Source organism: Citrus sinensis, chromosome 8, assembly GCF_022201045.2.
Source record: "Citrus sinensis cultivar Valencia sweet orange chromosome 8, DVS_A1.0, whole genome shotgun sequence".
NCBI classification, from domain to species: domain Eukaryota; kingdom Viridiplantae; phylum Streptophyta; class Magnoliopsida; order Sapindales; family Rutaceae; genus Citrus; species Citrus sinensis.
The window spans coordinates 3,415,052-3,436,620 of record NC_068563.1 but is presented as its reverse complement, the minus strand read 5'-3'; the positions used below and the strand labels follow the sequence as shown (position 1 = coordinate 3,436,620).

At 33.7% G+C, this 21,569-nt stretch overlaps 3 protein-coding genes across 3 annotated transcripts in view; all 3 read right to left on the bottom strand.

The window, feature by feature from the left end:
- Positions 1-221: 221 nt before the first annotated feature.
- The window catches only part of LOC102608261 (probable carboxylesterase 12), a 39,000-nt gene continuing 17,652 nt past the window's right edge, over positions 222-21,569 (bottom strand). Inside the window, exon 2 of the mRNA XM_052431996.1 lies at positions 222-1,215. Coding sequence (XP_052287956.1) covers positions 274-1,215 — 942 coding nt within the window. The 3' untranslated portion in view covers positions 222-273. The remainder of the gene's footprint in view (positions 1,216-21,569) is intronic.
- On the bottom strand, positions 2,496-3,899 carry LOC102609130 (probable carboxylesterase 12). The gene has a single exon (XM_052432003.1). It carries the CDS (start codon positions 3,808-3,810, stop codon positions 2,845-2,847), a length of 966 nt encoding a protein of 321 aa, XP_052287963.1. The 5' UTR covers positions 3,811-3,899; the 3' UTR covers positions 2,496-2,844.
- Positions 2,496-21,569, bottom strand: part of LOC127898589 (probable carboxylesterase 12) — a 117,081-nt gene continuing 98,007 nt past the window's right edge. The window contains exon 3 of the mRNA XM_052432002.1: positions 2,496-2,747. The gene's annotated coding sequence lies outside the window, so the exon portion shown is untranslated. The remainder of the gene's footprint in view (positions 2,748-21,569) is intronic.

Sequence of the window (21,569 nt, the reverse complement as noted above, 5' to 3'; positions counted from 1 at the left end):
AATAGAGATTATTCTTAAAAGTGGTTGTACGAGGGGCATTCGAGGGATGGCAATAGTCCAACCCAATATTAATTTCTGTGTTCAATTGATTTTCTGAGAATTGTCATACTTTTTTTAATTAATAGATTTCATTTGGACGGTTGAAGTTGGTAAATATATATATATATATATATATATATATATATATTCCCGTAAAAATAGCAGCTGACAGAAAAAAAAAATGGAGAAAAAAAGGAAATCGAAAATTATAAATATAGTTAGAGGCATATGAATTCAGGCCTTCTCCTGATGATTCAAGAAAGAAGCAGTTCTCTCAAGCATGGCCACAGCATTTTCACATGTGGGATTTATCAAATGGAACACATGTTGCTCTCCTTTGGACTCAACAATCTCCACATTGCCCCTCCACCCGCTCTCCTTCAACTTGTCATAATAAAACCATCCTCTAGATCTCAGAAAATCATTCTCCGCAACAAATACCAGCATCCTGGCGCATCCCAGGCTCGCTAGGTCCGAACCCGCAACGACAGGATTAATCCACGGATCATCACACCCACTTGTGCTACTTGGACAAGTCAATCTCCACAATCCCGCGACCCAGTCTCTTGTCTTAGCGTCAGCTGTTTCATTACCAACAGCTTCTCTGCCCAGAAAATACGGATGAATTAAAACAATGCCAACAACATTAACACCATCGAGAATTTCTCGACCATGTCTCATGCCCATGTGATGAGCTATGTTAGCGCCAGCACTGTCACCAGAACAAAACACTCGCTGGAAATCAGCGAAACAGTTGAGCCAATCTTCAGGGCCTTCTCCGTTAACATGGGAAGCAACCCACTTGAGTGCAGTCCATGAATCATCATGAGCGCAAGGGACAGGATTCTCCGGGGCTCTCCGATAATCAACCGAGACTGCGATGACGTTAGCTTCAGAGACTAAGGTGTTGAGGTAATTGTGGTAAGTGGGAGAAAAGGCGGTTTCGATGCAAAAGCCTCCGCCATGAAAATAAACAAGAAGGGGAAGTTTTTGGTTTTGGTTTTGGTTTTGTCTTTGGTTTGGAATGTAAAGCCGAGCACATAGATTGTTTTCTGGTGAATACACAATGTCTTTGGAATGAACGTTTGTTTTGGGATCAAATGATGCAGCAACGATGTCGTTTCCTTTGAGCCTTTCTACTTTGCCATCTTTGTATACTTTTATCGTGGGAGAGAGGTCTATGGCTATATCTGCTGCCGGCTCTGTGGAATACATGGGTAGAGAAAAAGTGCCGAAAAATATTGACGGGCTTTGTTTGGTCTGCCGGAGAAGGAGAAAGGATAATGGAGCAAAAAAATATGTAGAGATGAAGACAAGATTTGGTATGTGGAAGACAGCAAGAGTGGATAACGTTACAATTTTTAAAAAAAAATGACAAGGAGAAAGGATAAATCAAGACAAATGTTACGATAACTCAATTCAGAAAAAAATGAAAAAGGAGTTATGAAGTGAAATACATAATTAAATAATTAACAATAATTGAGCAAATTAAAAGAGTTAGTAGAGTTTATTATTGACACGTCACCTTGTAATAGTTTTGTAAGTGCCAAACCACTCTCTTTCAATTTTTTGTTTTTTTTTGGGACAAGATAATATGAGGATTGGTAAGATTTTAGCATCAGGTTACGGTGTAACTTGTGGTACCGTGCCACAGTTGTATCTAACCATTGGATGCACTTAGATTGGTGGGATCCACTGGCATCTAACGGCTAGATACAACTGTGGTACGGTACCATAGTTGCACAACAGGTTTCCTCAAGATTTTAATCCTTTGAATTATCATAACCGAAACTGTAATTTCAAAAATGGTATCAGTTTTTATTGAAGATAGTAGAAAATTTTGTTTGGTAAGGACTGCCTTCTTTGTGGATTTATCTAAACCACGCTCTTTATTTCTCACCAACTCTGATTTGGCTTGGCTCCACGTCTCTTGAATAAGTGGCAAGCACATTATCCTTCTGATCAACAACCAAATTATTGCATATTTTATGCGTAGGCATTACATATCTTGATTGAGCATAGCCACAGCATTGCATGCGGCTCTCGTTTAGACTCTGCTGTCTCCAAATATTTGTATAGATATTTTTCGACTTCAAAGAAATTGTGGCATTTCCAATATAAAATTATTGATAATTTTTTTCTTGCTCCATCCAATAGAAGTCACAATTTTTGTTTTTCTTCTGAAAGACAGACATGACAAAGTAAATTTTCATCTTCATCACGTTGGCATGCAGAAATATTTATTTCTCCATATTTGTATCATAGATTATTGACATTCATACAAGTCATATTTATTTAATACTTTAATTTTACTTAACTTATTTTTATTAATTAATAAAACAATTATGAAGACCGGCAGTCAACTGTGTCCGACCGCTATCATGATCATCTTTTATCAGCAAATCACCGGATTAGTAGGATAACTTGCTAAGTGAAATGAATGAAGTTGCTAAAAATTGAAAGAAACAGAGCTCATATTGGATCTATTCTGATCCGAAATCAAAGACAAATCGATGGACTCCGTGAACAGTACTACTAATACATCAAGTTGTCTTAATTGATTTAATTGACTTACGAATGAATCTAATTATTAATACATCAATGATTCCAGAAGGCCAAAACCTTATCCGAATTCTGATTCCACAGAATCCCACTTGTAATTTGAGCCACAATCAACCTATGCTTATTTCTTCTGAGGGAAAAAAAAAGGAAAGAAAATCACACACACACACAGTAGAGTTATAATTACCTTATTCATCTTTCCTCCCGAATATTTGCCGAACCAAAGCAAATAACTCTTCAGTTTCAAGGCTTATCCTGATTGAAGAAAGAACAAATTTTCTTCAGCATAGACCCAGCTTTTTCACAAGTGGGATTGATCAAATGGAACACATGTTGCTCTCCTTTAGACTCAACTATCTCTACATGGCCTCCCCACCCACTTTCCTTCAACTTATCATAGTAAAACCATCCTCTAGGGCACAGGAAATCCTTCTCCGCAGCAAACACCAGCACCCTGGCGCACCCCAGGCTCGCGAGGCTCGAACCGTCGGCACACGGATTAACCCACGGATCATCGAGCCCGCTTGTGCTTGGACAAGTAAATCGCCAAAATCTCTCCGTTCCAGCTCTTATTTTAACATCAGTAGGCTCGGAACCAACAGGTTCAACACCCCAAAAGTATGGATGAATCAAGACAATACCAACAACATTAAAGCCGTCGATAATTTCTCCACCGTTTCTTATTGCCATGTGATGAGCAATATTAGCACCAGCGCTGTCCCCAGAGTAAAACACTCGCTCAAAATCAGCATAACGGTTGAGCCAATCTTCGGGGCCATTTCCGTCAACATGGGAAGCAACCCATTTGACTGCGTCCCATGAATCTTCATAAGCGATAGGAAGGGGATGCTCTGGGGCTCTTCGGTAGTCGACCGAGACTGCGATGATGTTAGCTTCAGAGACCAAGTCGTTGAGGTAATTATGGTAAGTTGGTGAAAAAGCAGTCTCGATGCAAAAACCTCCACCGTGAAAATAAACAAGAAGGGGAAGTTTTTGGTTTTGATTTGTGTTTTTCGGGAGGTAAAGCCGAGCAGATAAATTATTTTCGGGAGAATACACAACGTCTTTGGAATCAACGTTTGTTTTGGGATCAAGTGATGGGGGAACGATATCGGTGCCCCTAAGCCTTTCTACTTTGCCGTCTTTGTGTACTTTTATCAAAGGAGAGAAGTCATGGGCGACTTCTGATGATGCGTTGGTGGAATCCATGGAGAAGAAGCAGAGCACAAAATGTGGAGGGCGTTTGCTTTTGTAAAGATGATAACGAAAGGATTTGGCCTGTGCAGGACAGAATTACTGTTTTTATTTGACTGAGTCATCTGTATTACAATTAATTAATTGTTGTATGCATAGTTAAATTTAATATAATTATTATTTATATAATATTTTTTTAAATTAATACACACATATTATAATATTATTTAATTATTGTATAATTGATATGATATTTCTGATGTATTTTAAAATTTTTCTTAATTTAATATATTTAATTGATATATTAATTAATGTATTAGGGATAAAATTTTATTATTTAAATTAAAAATAAAAAATAAAAATTACTTATACATAAATATAAATATCTCAATTAAGTAAATATAATATTATCTTTAAATATTACTTAAAATATCAAGAATCCTATCATAAGAATGGAACTCGAATCCGTGAACCCAATATTGGGTGGGAATATGGGATGGGTACGAGTATAGTTGGAGCAGCCCACTCGATTGGCGTTGGTAGGGATGGCAATGGATTGGATCTGATCCAAGATCCAGGTGATCCAAATCTAATCGGATCGGATTTGGGTCGGTTTAAAATGAATTTAGATCGGATTTTGATATTAATGTGCGGATCTAAGACGGATCTGGGGCAGGTCTAGATCTATCATAATATCTAAATCCATATCCACCCACTCATCTTTTAATTTTATTTTATTTTAAAAGTCTCATAACAATTGTAGAATTATAATGATAATAAATTTTATTCATAGCATATTAGTGGTATTTATCATGCATTTAAACTCTTAAAACTTAAATGTTAGTTTTGTAAATTTAAAGGTTAGTCAACCCCAAAGTATGTACATGCAATATTCAAATTGCAAGCCAAGTAATACAACTTGGCAATTTATTTTACTATATTGGCCAAATAATTTTTAAGAAATATAGTTATTTATATATTTAGTCAAATATGGCCATAATAAAACACTGAATATAAATCATATTTTATTTATATGTAATTATCTAATATTGTAAGAATGAGGGTGGGTGTGTGTGGATATTAGAATGATGAAGGAAACGATAGAATATTATATTGATCTTACTTATGTAATTACTTTTGAAGAATATTTTATTATCTTTCTTATTTGTTGTTTTGGTGTAAAAGTATAAACTACAATATTTATTATATTTTGAGATAAATTATATAATTTATTTGTTATCAAAACATTTTAACCTTCAATTTTCATTCTAAAATATTATTACTTTTTTATTGCTGAGTTTTAGAATTCATGATGGATCTAGAGTATATTTGGATTTTATTTTTTTTTTCGAATTTATAGCAGATATAGATATTTATTTCTTTTTTGGATCTGGATATAGAGCGAAATATATGAATTTATGACGGATCTAAAGCAGATACGGATCTTGATTTTTATTATGAATCTGAATGTATAGCAGAGTAGATCCAACCCATATCTATTAATCTACCCCGTTGTCATCCCTAGACATTGGGTACGTAATTGGAGGCGATGGAAACAAAACCCAATTAATTCCTGTGCACATGCAAGAGCTTTTGCGAATCACAGATGTGACCTAATGAAAAGTGATAATGTGATAAGTGTCATTCAATTATTGATAGATACTTTGACATCTAGAAACATGTGGAAAAATTATGCATAATTGTGTGTCGTAGCAAATTACATTTGCAGTGTGGTCGCTTAAGTCAGTTCTCTGAAATAATGGGCATGGTGCATCCATCCATCTTGCAGACGGCGGAATAACAATGAAAGGTGAATTTAGAGCTAGGTTAAATCGAATCAAACTGTAGTTTCTTTTTCACAAATTGGCTCCTATACAATTAAACTCTTTAATATTCAATCCTCATTATTCATAAGCTTGATTAATTAAAATAGTTATTAAAAAGCCAAAAAAAACAAAAAACAAAAGAGATAGAGAGAGAACATTGGAGTACAAGCAGATATATAATTAAATAACACTGAATATAGTTCATAATATATGATGGTCCAGTTGGTTAGCAGGACAATAAGAAAATGTTGGGTTGGACGGTTGGTGATGAAATAAAGAGTCATTAAATATGAATGAAAGAAAAAAAAAATATGGACGACATATGCAGTAGATGGATGATTTGATGTGCATATTTAATTACTCTTTATTTCATTGTCGTGAGTAAATTAAAAATTGATTTTATTGCCATTCAATTTGATAATTTTAAGTAATTTTCTTGTGCTAATCAACTAAATTTCGAATCTTAAAAACAATAGTGACTACAAATTAATTTGTATTTTGTTCATCCTATCTTTTAAAAAAGAAAAGAGACATGACGATAGAAAGTTAATTCGGTGAGCATGCTTACGCTGGTTGAACAGTGCATACAACCAGCTAAAGGTCTACGAGTCAGAATTTTGTGTTTTCTTGCCCAACCTTTTAGGGTTTGTGTAAATAAAAGTCATATAAATGAAACATTATCTTAATATTCCACTTTGACTAGCTAGTGAAACGCTGCCATTCCATTAGGAAATCTGACATAATTTTCACTGGATCACTCTCTCTGATGGCAATATTGCCCGCCAACCCAAAAATCTCATTCGTTAAAATTATGACTAATACTTAGTAAAAGGAGGAAAGGTAGTGTTAGTACAATCTGATGATTGTCACATATATATTAGTAAAAGGATGAGTACATTGATACAAATTTAAACTTTTTTTCCTTTTTATCCCTAATCACCTATTACATTATTTTAATTTCCAATTTTTGTGAAAGTCTAACGGGTTGTTGTCTCGTCATTATTTTTTTTATAAAGTCTTGTCATTATTTGGTTTCGAGTAAGAAAAGAGAAAGTTAGTGAGAGGATGAAAATTTTACAAAAACTTGTTACTGGCTGTGGTAATTAAGTAATTTGAATTCTTCTTTTTATTTATTTATTCACTCTTTCCTGTTTTAAAACAAATTATGAGTTTTCATGCTTATAATAATTCTTATAAACTTCATATGGTTTGGCATAAAATTAGGTAATTGGAAAGGCCCTGGTGTTGGATGAAATTATCAATTACGTGTAGCCCCTATAAAATCAATTGGAGACGACATTGTTACTAAAAAAACCTTATTAACACAGTAATAATGAATTAATCTTCTTTAATATACTGTTGTATTCCTACTTTATTTATTGAGTTTTGCAGTTTTTTTGGCACTATTTTCTCTTAATTTCATACATTACTTTTTACTATTTTCCAGTCTTTCTATGTTGCTTTTGGATCACTACAATTGCTGGTTATGATTTATTTTAGCCTACTATTGTAGGTCTTTATAGTTGCCGAGTTTTGTTTATGTTTAGCTACTTTATTAAAGCAATTTAGCATAATGAAGTTATGGCTAACCTTTATTAAATACTTCTAACTTTTGTCGATACATTTTCTTTACTTTTATACTGAATATTTTTTTTTTTGGGTTTTTCAAGTAATTTAATCCTTAAATTGATTTTCTAACAAAATCAATTACAAAAACGATCAGGAAAAAACAAGTAGAATCGTTGTAAACTGTCTTCTGTTCATCGTGGTTGATCAACTCTCATGTGCAACATCTAAATCCAATGGTACTTGAAACAAAAGAGACTTTGTTTTATGACTTCTATCTTTATATTTCTTTGCAAGGAACAACATTTATTTGGATTTCAATGTCATGCTTTGTATTTGAATCTTTTGGATTGTAATTACATATTTTAAATCCTTTTTCACGTGACTACAATTTTTTTGGTCACTAAATTTCAATTTATGCCACTACAATATGTTGTTGTGGATTTATTTTGTGTTTTAATAATGGTTGAGAAAAGTCACTTCAATTTTTTGAATACGATATAAACAGTAGCCAAATAATAAAATATATTGTGGTTAAAAATAATGTGAGACTACATTACATATATTTTGTATTGAAGGGTTCTGTCACAAATTGTTAATTTTTATGACTAAATGTAGTTGTTGCAAAGGTCATCTAAATGACTAACCAAATTCTCCCTAAGACATTAATTCTGTATCAATGGTTTGAGAATTAACAACACAGATTATCGAGCAACAATCACACGCAAGAACCAAAGCATTAAAGAAACAATATGACACCAAGTATAAGGGGTTCAGCACCAAGAAGTGGTGCTTACATCCACTGGAAACAAAGCAACAGTCTTTCACTAATTTGTTCACAAAACAATACAAGAATAGGATTTGATTTACAGAGAACAAGAACTTGTAAACCCTTTTTTCTCTCTATCTTCTCTCTACTCTCAGTGTTTACCAAATCATGTGTAGATGATGACCAAGCCTGCACCTTTTTATCCTCTGTTTCTGGGTTGTTACGCTAACTACCATTCCCGCCAAAACTATCCAAGAAGCTCTGCCTCACGTGCTTGTCACACGCTGATTTAAGTGTGATTAAGAAATGGCACTCAGAGACGTCGTTTCTTGATCCAAGAAAAAAGTTAGCTTCAACACACGTGCAAATCATGTGTACTACTAAAGGTAGAACTGACGATTGAGATTATGTCGGTTATGGCTTCAGGAACTCTACAAGTGACAAGTATCCGAGACTGAATCCTCTAAACGACTTGTAGTACTTGAGTTTCGAGTTCACTGTTTATCAATCTCCACCTTGAACTCAGAACTCTGGCTACTCTTGTTTACTTCATTCCCTTTCCTTTGCAGCTGATCAGAAACTGTAAATTCCTGCTAAGTTCAAACAGAGGTTGAGCTTGGCAGATGGCACAGCTTTAGTCAACATATCAGCTGGATTTTGATCAGTGTGAACCTTGAGCATCTTCACAGTTCCTTTTGAAACTTCAAGTATAACAAAATGCAGCTTTACATCGATATGTTTTGTTCTTTCATGATGGGTCTGGTTTTTACTCAGATGTATTGCACTCTGGCTATCACAATATACTTCAAATGTTTCTTGTTTTGATCCCAACTCTGAGACCATTCCCTTTAACCAGATAGCTTCCTTAAAAACTTCTGCAGCTGCTGTATATTCGGCTTCAGTTGTGGACAAAGCTACCACATTTTGCAGAGTAGCTTTCCAGTTCACAGTGCAGCCTTCCAAAGTGAATATAAAGCCTGTCTGAGACCTTCTTTTGTCAAGATCTCCAGAGAAGTCTGAATCAACATACCCCATTAGCTTGTGCCCTTCCTGTTTTAACCCTCTATATAGCAGACCAAACTCCATAGTACCTTTCAGGTACCTCATTATCCATTGGACTGGCCTTCAATGCTCATAACCTGGATTTGCCATGAATATACTCACTATACTCACAACATGTGAGATATCCGGTCTAGTGAGAACCATGGCATACATGAGGCTCCCAACTGCACTGGAGTAAGGTATCTTTGCCATTTTTTCTTGCTCTGCATCAGTTTGTGGACACTGTGCAGCAGACAACTTGAAATGATTTGCCAAAGGTGTTTGAACAGACTTAGATTCATGCATCCTAAATCTAACTAACACCTTTTTAACATAGCTCTGTTGGGTTAGAAACATAAGCTTCATTCTCCTGTCTCTGATAATTTCCATACCTAAGATCTTCCTTGCAGCTCCAAGATCTTTCATATCGAATTCACTGCTCAAGAGGTCCTTTAAATGACTGATTTCATCTATGCTGTGACATGCTATAAGCATGTCATCCACATACAGAATAAGATAAATCACTTTTCCATCACCAATGTCCTCAAAGTACACGCAACAATCATAATTGCATCTCTTATAGGCATGCTTTGTCATAAAACTATCAAACTTCAAGTACCATTGCCTAGAAGACTGCTTTAATCCATATAAAGATTTCTTTAGTAAGCACACATGATCTTCCTTACCAGACACCACATACCCCTCAGGCTGCTCCATTACAATTTCTTCTTGTAATTCACCATGCAGAAAGGCTGTTTTAACATCCATCTGCTCCAAGTACATGTCTTGAATGGCAACTAAAGCTAAGATGACTCTGATGGAGGCATGCTTCACAACTGGAGAGAAGATTTCATTGAAATCAATCCCCTCTCTTTGTGTGAAACCTCTTGCTACCAGCCTAACCTTAAACCTACTAGGTTCAGCATCAGATATTCATTTCTTAATTTTGAAGATCCATTTGCAGCTAACAGTCTTCCTTTTCTCTGGTCTAACTATCAGTTTCCAAGTTCCATTTTTCATCAGTGATTCAATTTCCTCATCCATAGCCTTCTTCCATTTCAGCTCATCACTGCTGTTTATAGCTTCTTTATAGGTTCTTGGCTTTTCCTCATTTACCTCTTGTGCAGCTGTTAATGCATAGGGATGGCAAAAATCCCCACGGGGACGGGTACCCTCGGGGATTTTTCCCATTCGGGGAGGGTACGGGGATAATTTTATACCCAATTTTTTATTCGGGGAGGGGACGGGGAAAATTTTTTACCCAATTTTTTATTCGGGGAGGGGACGGGGATGAGGTGGAATCCCCATCCCCTACCCATTTCCCCATTTTAATTTTTAATTTTATTTTTATTTTTAAAATTACTAATAAATAAATAACAAAATTATAAATATTGTTAAAAATAATAAATATCAAAATATTTATATTATTAAATGCTAATAGGTAACCTACATTAGCTCGAATTGCTAGAGATATTTTGGCAATTCCAATTACAACAGTTGCTTCTGAATCAGCTTTTAGCACCGGTGGTAGAGTTGTGAGCCCACACGGTAACAAACTTCATCCAAGCACATTGGAGGCCTTAATGTGCTGTCAAAGTTGGTTACGAGCTTACAATAACAGTATGAGTTTATTTTACATTGTGATTATATTATACAGTTATTAATATTTGCACTTATAAGTTACTTTACTTATGTTATTTTCATTGTTTTATGATTATTTTAATAATTTATATTTTGAATGTGACTTTGTAATGGATCAATATTAATGTAAGATATATTTTGAACTTTATTTTTATCTGAATTTTTTATTTTAATATGATTAATTTAAAATCAAAAATAAAAATAATATATTAGACTATTAGTTATTCGGGGACCGGGGACCCTCGGGGATCCCCTGTTATTATTCGGGGAGGGGATGGAGATTCTCTCAAGTAATTTTGACAGGGACGGGGGGGGGACGGGGACATATGCAAAATATCGGGGATGGGTATGGGGAGATTGGTCCCCTCCCCTCCCCTCCCCATTGCCATCATAAGCTATCAAATCTGCTGTTGCATACCTTTTAGGTGGTCTTACAGCTCTCCTCTTTCTATCCCTGACCAACTGATAAGAGTCATTTTCATTCTCAGCTGGCTCTGACTCCTGGACATCATCAGATCCATCAGCAACCCTTCCTGCATCTTCTTCAGTTTCTGATTCAGTCCTATCTTGCTCATGGGACTCCACCTTAAACTGAATACTCTCAGGTCTTGTTTCTGATCTATACTCTTTGGATTCAGTGGCTTTGGATTTGATCAAGATTTCTGACTCATTGAAAGTTACATCCCTGCTGATAATGCATTTTGGTGGCTTCAGATCAATGCACCATAGCCTATAGCCTTTAACTCCATCAGGGTATCCCAGAAATCTACACTTTAAGGCTCTTGGCTCCAATTTGCCTTGTTTGACATGTGCATAAGCAACACAGCCAAAGATTCTTAGTTTAGAGTAATCTGCAACCCTTCCAGACCATAGCTCGATAGGTGTTTTGTATTCTATTGCTGTAGATGGGCTTCTATTTACCAAGTAGCATGCTGTGTTTAAGGCCTCTGCCCAGAGTGACTTAGGCAGCTTAGAGTATAGCAGCATACACCTCACCTTGTCCATTAAGGTTCTGTTCATCCTCTCAGCAAGACCATTTTGCTGAGGTGTGTGTATGACTGTTTTGTGCCTCATAATCCCATGTCTTTCACAAAAGTCTCTAAACTCTTTATTGCAGAATTCCATTCCATTATCTGTTCTTAGAGCTTTTACTTTCAAACTTGTTTGTGTTTCTACCAGAATTTTCCATCTTTTGAACCTTTCCAAAACTTCATCTTTGGTTTTGAGTACATACACCCAAACCATCCTTGAATAGTCATCTATTAAGGATAAGAAATATCTGCAACCACCAAGAGAATCTACCTGTGCAGGTCCCCACAGATCAGAGTCTATATATGCAAGCCTCTCTTTGGTAGAATGAACTGCAGATTCAAACTTGAGCCTGGAAGCCTTTCCTAGAATATAGTCTTCACAGAATCCCAAAGAACTTAGCTTGTCACTTCCAAACACCCCATTCTTTTGAAGCTCCTTCAGTCCTCTCTCACTCATGTGCCCCAACCTCAAGTGCCATAGCCTTGCTTTATCTTCATTCTTCTCAGTAACACTTGCCTCTCCAACAGTTGTATGTCCATTCAGCACATACAAACCATTTTGCTTGGTACCTTTCATTATGACTATTGAGCCTCTGATAACTTTCAATGACCCATTTTCAACCTTAATGACACATCCAGTTTGATCAAGCATGCCAATAGATATTAGGTTCCTTTTAAGCTCAAGAACATGCCTAACCTGAGTTAGTTCTCTAACCATGCCATCATACATCTTAAGGCTTACAATCCCAACTACTTTACAAACTGAATTATTTCCCATCAGCATCATACCCCCATCATAGGACTGATATGTTGTAAAGCAATTTCTATTTGGGCTCATATGAAAAGTACATCCAGAGTCTACTACCCACTGACCTTGAGTTTTTTCTTTTGTAGCATTGAGGACTTCAGCTGTCTCAAAACTGGTTTCTTCTGTGGCTATTGCTGCATTTCCAGATTTTTCTTTTGATTCCTTTTGCTTTGTTTTCCTCTCAGGGCAATCCCTCTTGAAATGCCCTTTTTTTGTGGCAGTGAAAACACTTTAAGTGTTTTTGCTTTGACTTTGATCTTCCTTGCTTCTTTCCTTTGTACTCTCTTTTTTCAGGTCTGCCTCTTGCCATCAGCCCTTCACTTGATTCACTCTCTGAGTTATCTTGTTTGTCTTTTAACTTCTTGGTACCAAGAGCAGATTTTACCTCTTCCAAGGAGAGTGATTGCCTTCCATATAACAAGGCATCCACAAAATGTTCATATGATTTTGGTAAAGAACTAATCAACAACAAAGCCTTGCTCTCATCACTTAGTCATTCATCAATTGTTTCTAGTTCATCACAAACTTTATTAAACTCATCTATGTGTTCATCAAGTGATGCTCCTTCAATCATCCTCAGTGAGAACATCTTTTTCTTGATGTATAGCCTGTTTGCTAAGGACTTTGTCATATACAATTGTTCCAGTTTTGCCCAGAGCCCAGCAATAGTCTTTTCCTTGGCAACTTCCCTTATCACTGAGTCACCAAGACTGAGGATGATAGTGCTTCTTGCCTTTTTGTCAATCTCAGCCATCTGTTCTGGAGTTCTTAAAGAAGAAGCTTCTGCATTTTCATTCTTGATGACTGGATCAATGGCATCTCCCAGACCTTGTGTGATTAACAATGCTTCCATCTTGATCCTCCACATATTGAAGTCGTTCTGACCCGTGAACTTCTCAAGATCCACTTTGTTAGTCATTTCTTGAACCTTGATACAGAAAAGAGAGCTCTGATACCAATTTGTTGTGAATTTGGCTTTGATACGACTAACCAAATTCTTCCTAAGACACTAATTCTGTATCAATGGTTTAAGAATTAACAGCACAGATTATCGAGCAACAATCACACGCAAGAACCAAAGCATTAAAGAAACAATATGACACCAAGTATAAGGGGTTCAGCACCAAGAAGTGGTGCTTACATCCACTGGAAACAAAGCAACAGTCTTTCACTAATTTGTTCACAAAACAATACAAGAATAAGATTTGATTTACAGAGAACAAGAACTTGTAAACCCTTTTTTCTCTCTATCTTCTCTCTACTCTTAGTGTTTACCAAATCATGTGTAGATGATGACCAAGCCTGCACCATTTTATCCTCTGTTTCTGGGTTGTTACGCTAACTATCATTCCCGCCAAAACTATCCGAGAAGCTCTGCCTCACGTGCTTGTCACACGCTGATTTAAGTGTGATTAAGAAACGGCACTCAGAGATGTCGTTTCTTGATCCAAGAAAAAAGTTAGCTTCAACACACGTGCAAATCACGTGTACTACTAAAGGTAGAACTGACGACTGAGATTATGTCGGTTCTGGCTTCAGGAACTCTACAAGCGACAAGTCATCCGAGACTAAATCCTCTAAACGACTTGTAGTACTTGAGTTTCGAGTTCACTGTTTATCAAGTACACACATTACTGAGTTTCCGGTGATCACATCAGAATACATTATCTCGATTTAATGATGAAGCTAATTTATCCATCAAGGGCACAGCCTCTTCAGAATCTAGATGGAACAAATAAAACACGTGATCGTCTCCTTCTGTCTCCACAATCTCAGTTTCTCCAGCCCATCCACAATTTTTCAAAGTCTCATAATAAAACAACCCCGTCTCTCCAATTGTCCTTCTCAGTAACACAAACAAGAACCCTGGGGCACCTTAGGCTTCTTAACCCAGAGTCAGCAGCTGATTTTATTCTCACATCATTGAACCCACTTGTATATGGACATACAAATTACCCAGCAGTTATCAACAACTCCATAATTTCTCCCAAAATATGGCTGAACCAAGCAAATTCCTGACAATTTTATCCCATTCAAGTCTTCAAAACTCGCTTGAAATGCCACGCTGTGCACAATATTGCCGCCTGCACTGTTACCGCGTAAAAACACAAGTAAAATTAGCACGAGTGTTTAGCCAAGTTTCATAACCATGAGCACTGATCTTAAAATGAGAAGCAACCCATTTGAGAGCAGCCCATGAGTCTTCATAAGCTGCAGCGACCAAGTGTTCAGGGGCTAATCTGTAATCAATTGAGACTACAATAACATTTGCTTTGGCTGAAAGAGAGCCGATATAGTTGTGGTACGTGGAACAAAATGGTGAACCCATGAATAAACCTCCGCCGTGATAATAGAAGAGGGAGCTTTTGGTTTGTTTTAATGGCGGCTGAAGGGATGAAGATTCTTGATGTTACGTCTTTCTCTGGCACAATAACTACATCTTTGGAGAAGACAACATTTGGGGAATCCATTGATGCTGAAACTTTTTCGGTGCCAAAGAACCCTTCCCCATGCCCATCAGTATGCACGAAAATATGGAAGAAACTCATGTGCAGATGCTCTTGTTTTGAATCCATTGTTGCAATATGATTAGAATGATAATATAACCATAAACTCTTATATAAATTTATCTTATACTGACATGACATAAATTTATTAATTGAATAAAAATATAAAATAATAAAAATAAATCACGTGAGTTAAATAATATTTAATTCAATTAATTTTATCATACCACATAATTTACACAAAATAAATTTGTATCTATTAATAAAGATTAGCAGTACAAAGACATTATGAAAAATTGCTTTAAAAAATATATATTTTGACAGTTTGGTTTCTTTGGTTGGTGATTTCGTGCTTTCTGGGACAGAAAAAGGACCAAGTTTGGTCGTGTTTGTCATAAAACTTCTTTGCTTTTATCGGAAAAATTGTAAAATGAAACAAAGCCACGCAAAACCGGCTGTACAATAGCATCACGGTTCCCAATGGACATCCACACGGTCCATCATCCATCATATGACTTCACATCCCGCTTTTTCTTTAAAAAAGTTTTTAGTTGGAAGGAAAAAAAAAGTAATTATAAAATAAAAATTAATAATATATAATAAATATAATTTTTAAATAATAATTTTAATAAAATTAGTAATGATATAATAAATTTTTATTATTCAAGTATAAAATTAAAATTTTTTTAACTTTTAAGTTATAATAGTTAATATTTGTCAAATATTTGATACTATACATTTTAATTTACAATTGTCCAACCTTAATTTTAAATAATGCATTACTCTCAAAAACCAATTCTTAAAGTATGAGCATCTATGAACTTCACTTATATTGTCATCTACTATTTAAATTGTTATATTTAGCTCGTGGGGTAGGACTTAGGATCCCTATCTATTTAAAAAAGATTTAACAAAAATATATATAATGTTTATAAATCATAATGTCGATTTTAAAATCATGGCAATTTAATTTCTAAAATAGTGCAATTAACTATCCATTGAAGCAAACTTTGCCACCTTAAATTTTTTATTGCAAAAATCTGTAAGAAATCGAATTGAATTGAATTACAAAATTGGGATGATGATAGCGGCTAGAACATGAAAGCCAAGCATCTTACGTTTTTGCTAAGGAAATTCATTCGGTAATTGGCTATGTGTCCAGTTGTGAGTTTCGTGACACTTTTCCATCAGACTTTTAATGGATAAAAGAAAAAACTTTTGACAATAATAGTGGGCTTTACGTTAATTAATAGAAGAATATGAGTATTTAAGGGTCTGTTCGGCAACGTGTTATGTGCTCTATTTTCATTTTCCTTTTATGAATCTCAGTTAATACATGTTTGATGGTTGAAATTAAAAAAAAAATTGTAAAACAAATAAGCTGAGATTCAATTTTATAACTATTAAAGTGAGAACATGTTTACCACGTATTACAAAACTAAATTAAAAAATAAAATCTAAAAGTCTCGGCCTTATCTCTTTATCCTTATTTCTTTGTCCAGTAGCGCTGACTCTCGCTCCTTACCCCTCTCGATCTACTAACAGTGGTGATTATTCTCTCTCGGTGTGCCCAAATCAGCTATCGTACTCCATCTTTGTTGCCGCTGCTACTTCATCTCAACCACTGTTGTTCCTCCATCTCCGCCGATGCTGCTCCATCTCGACTATCTCGTTTGTTGTTGCTCCTCTCTCGACTCCATCTCTGCTATTGTGAGTTATTGGTATTTATTTAGGGTAATTATTCACCATCCACCTATCTTTTTATACTTTTTTAAAAATACATAAATTTTTTTTTTTTTGCTGAACTTCACTTGACGTTTTATTTTTGTACACATGTCCACTGCCGTCTTCAAACCGTTAAGAAAACTAACGAAATATTGTCCAAATTAAGTTTTTGAAGTATATGTGAAATTATTATTATACCCTTATGACGTTAGAAAAGTCTTATTGGTTTGAAGACGACAGTGGACATGTACAAAAAAATATAACTTCAAGTAGAGCTCAGTAACAAAAATTAAGAATTGTATATTTTTAAAAAAGTGTGAAAAAATAAGTGGACGATGGATAATTACTTTTTTTTTTTGTATTTGAGTAAATTTTTACTAATTATTATCATACTATTTTGTTTTGTTTTGTAATCATGATCATGAAATAAAAATTGTGGCTAATAAAGTCCGAGCCCGACCCGACAATATAAATAAAGGATCCGAACCCGATAAAAAGCCTGAATTTTCACTTTCGGAGACCCAACCTTAATATTTTTTTAATATTTAAATATTTTAAATTTACCTCCCCTAATATATTCAAATTAAATATAAAAATTACTTCAATCGATATCTCAACCATAAAATCATATAAATAACTAAACATAAACAAAAAAAAACCATGACTAATTCAAATAAAGTCACACAATTCAAATTAAAACACACTTTTTTTAATTATTAAGTAATCGGGTCGAGTCGGGTTGGGTCGGCTAATTGTTAAGTAATCGAGTAAAGTTGAGTCAGAGTTCAGGCTTTTGATCGGGCTTTTATTTTTAAGTCTAAGCTTGAATTTTGACCCTTAACTTCGGGTCAAAATCCAAAAAATTCGGGCCAGATCAATTAGACCAAAATTCAGGTCGGGGTTTTTTGACATCTCTTAAGTGATTGTTTTGCTAGCCAAGCTTTCATCAATTCTATTCTAGGAGTTGGACTATAAAATAGGGACCGATTAAATATTTATTTTGTAAATATGATTTTGTTGTTCTTATTTGGAATTAGTTGTCTTTTTGTGTTGGAAAATCATGCAAAGGCATATTATTTACCATTTTGATGCGGAGTTTCACAGCAAAGCATGTGGGTGTTGTGAGTTATTGACAGTATTGGTTGTTCTTGTCTAATTCCATTGTCATTTCATTTAATATATCAAGGACCGAAAGCATATTAATGCAAAAATTGTAGAGATTAGCGTGAACTGATTGTAATAATATCATGTTGTATTCATTTAGATGCGATTGGTTTAGTGTACATTACCTTGATTGCATTTTTCTTAAATTTTTGTTATGCTGTGAAAAAATGAGTTAAAAGATAAAAACTTTTGACAAGAGCTTGGTCTTAATTTGAATTGGTCAATTTGTAGTAGAATATATTTGATTTTGATATGTTCAATTTTTAATCTATGACACATTACTGAAATGGCTTTCACACTATGTTGAATTTGATTAATTTTAAAAGTTTGAGCTATGTATGTGTAGGAGCAGTTTCTTTAATTTAATTAATATTTGATATATGTGATTTTTTTTTAAATTTTGTAGTAACACGATATGGATCCACGTGATGTTAATTGGTGAGTATAATTATAGTTTACGTAAGCAACGTCTAATTCCAATTTCATGTTGCGTTTTACATAATTTTATTCAATGAAAAAATACTAGTGATAGATTGTTTGAGGACTTTGATGTGTAAGATATGGTTACAAATGAAGGAGATATTAGTAGGCCACTTACTACTATTCAGTGTTGTAGAGATGAATGCTACAAAAGATAAAATTGCATTTTATGCGGCATGATTACACACGTAATGCATGATGCCTATCATGTAATTTTTATAATTATTTTGTTTAAATCATCTGTGTTATAATATCTATCTTAATTATAGTGTAAAACAATGATAATATAAAACTTTTTTTTATTAATGCTAATATTAAAATTTTATCATCATGTAATTTTTTATAATTATTTTTGTTTAAATTATTTATGGTATGTTTGTGTATGTATTAGTTGAATAATTATTTTCTAACTACAAGTATGACTTAAATATTTTATAAAAACTATTTTTAAAAATGATACTACCGAATATTTATTCATTGTTTTTATCATTTTCAATTGTGTCTATCAAAAGTATATTACTGTTTGTAATTTTAAAATACATGATGCAAAAAAATGATACTAAATGTGTACTAAAATTCGAAATACAGCAATTGCAAAACACTATCTTCATTCTCATTTTTTGTTTTCATAAAATACAAATTCAGAAACAATACTAAATAGCCCCTGAATAATTTGTGTCGCGGTCATGTTGGTCAGCCAATAGTGATTTTTCATCGTGGAAATTTTGCGGGTTTTCTAAGATTATGCTTTGATGAAAAAGGAGTGTAAGATACTGAGATGCATTTGACGTCACTCCAAAACGAAAAGTAACTCAATCTAGATTTGGATTAGAGGAGTCTCCAAATCCAAGACATTATAAATGTGAATCGATGCCTTCATAATTAAACTGAGTGTGTTTAGGTTGAGTTCAGTTCACCTACAATTCCATTCAAGCTCATTAATATCACTAAAAAATGAATAATGATAAAGTAGGGTTTGGATTCGTTTGGACTTGTTCGGATTTGGTTTTCCCATCATTGTTGCCATAGACGTGCTCTATTCCATCACCAATGATGTATTCCTTCCCCGTACTTCGTCACCATCACCGACAATGCTAATGTTGTGAAACTAAGGTGGCGTTTGTTTTTTAACTTAATAACTTAAAGTGACTTAACTTTATTAATTAAGTTAATTAGAGGTGTTTGTTTTTATAACTTAATGAGACTTTTTTTTATAATTTTGACTTAATAAAATAAGCCAATTTTTTTGGCCTTTTACTTAATGGAGAAATCTTAATTAAGTCAATTACTTGCTAATGTAAAAAATATCTCTGCTTTATAATTTATTTTTCATGTCTATCCCAAAACTCACCCACAGACATTTACCCCACATAAAAATATCCATATTTTTTCTTTCTTATATTATATACGATAAAATTTGAAATTTATGGTATTTTATATGTTAAAATTCTAAAATAATTATGTATTCACTTAATTATAGTTTTACTTATAAATGTTAAAATATTGTGGTATTTAATATATTATTTATTTGACATTCAAATTTAATAAGGATACAAATGTAAAAGTACATATTTTCAGCTTTTTAAGTTGAAAAAAAAAATAACTTAATACTTATTTTTCGAGATTCAGACGAAAAAAACAAACATATTATTCAGATTCAGATATTAAGATCTATTCAGATTTCAGACAAAAAAACAAACGCCACCTAAGTTTTGGTTTGTTAAAGTAGAGAACAAAGAGAATAGGGATCGTGAAATGTAGGGGCGTTTTAATCCAAAAGGATATTGTTTGGCTATTTATGATAGATATAATTTTGTGGCGTTAATTTTGAAATTCTATAATTTATTGGGATATTTTTATAAATTTTCTTAGATTTCTCCCTAATAATTGTGAGGGTAAATTTTCAAACTATTGCTCAACATAGTTAAATGTCGACAAAACATTGCGAACAAATAGTATATAATGAATTTGAAAAATAAGCAAATGCTTGCCTAGAACAATGTAAAGAGAACCCAACCAAATTGGCGTCTTTAACGATACTCCTAGTTTATGAAGCGAAGAATCAACTGTTACTTTTTTCCTTTTTAGGGATAATTTTAGATTATCTCCTCATAAATTTACTATCTTCAAATCTCCCATTATTTTTAAAAATCTCAATTTACCTTCTATTTTGTTAAGAAGACCCAAAAAAAAAAAAGCATCAACTCAAATTATTCTCTTACCTTTTGAATAAAAATAGGGTAACTTGAGATTGTAAAAAATAAAATAATAATTTAAGGATAGTCAATTTACAACGAGGTAGTTTACTTTATATATATACACTCATTCTTTAGTTCAGGTGTCGTCCTAATTTTTTTTTTTTATGTGAACACACTTTTAAACCATAGAGTTTACTAGAGTCAAGATCTTAAATCTCTTAAATCACATGGTTTTATAACTCATTCAAAAATAAGCTTATAAAACCCTATGATTTAAGAAAGTATCTGTATTAGGGCCCCCGCATAATGATTATATATACAGTAAAATCTCTATATAGTCATATTGGTGGGACTGGAGAAATTTATTCTTATAAAGATGTTATAATTCAATAGAGGTGTAGTACAAAAATTATTCTCTTTGCTTAATTATCCCTAATGCAAGTGATATAGAGGTAAATCGTGTCATGTATTAATAAATTAATTAGTGAGTCAAATTCAATGTATAGACATAATAAATTAATTAGTAAGTGAGTCAAATTCAATGGATAGATATTAGTAAAAAAGATATATAGTTTCAAAAAACTAATACAAAAAGTTTCATGCCAAGAAGCTACGAATATACTTAAGAAGTTATAAATATTTTGGCTTCAACAAAAAGATGTATATGCTGACCAATTAATACATACCCGTAAGTTGAAAGGTGTGGTTGCAACTTAAAGAACAAATCATTGTCATAAGGAACTTTAGAAATATATTTTGTTCCATCTTAATTATTTAATGTAACATGGTATATATTTTTGAAATATTATTACTATGTGCAGGTAAGTTTATTATTGTATTATCTAGCAAATTATGCATTCGTTCTATGGTCTTGTATAAACTGCTACAGCCACTAACATAATTCGAAAAAAATAAGCAAAATAATATTTGCACCTTCAAATTGGCAACACCTTTGGCGCAATTTAATGAACCTTTTGGCGCAATTTAATGAACCTCACTGCAGGGCAATACCTTATCG

What these genes read in the sequence shown, in the direction of transcription:
- LOC102609130 (XM_052432003.1), bottom strand. Translation starts at nt 3,810, where the DNA reads ATGGATTCCACCAACGCATCATCAGAAGTCGCCCATGACTTCTCTCCT.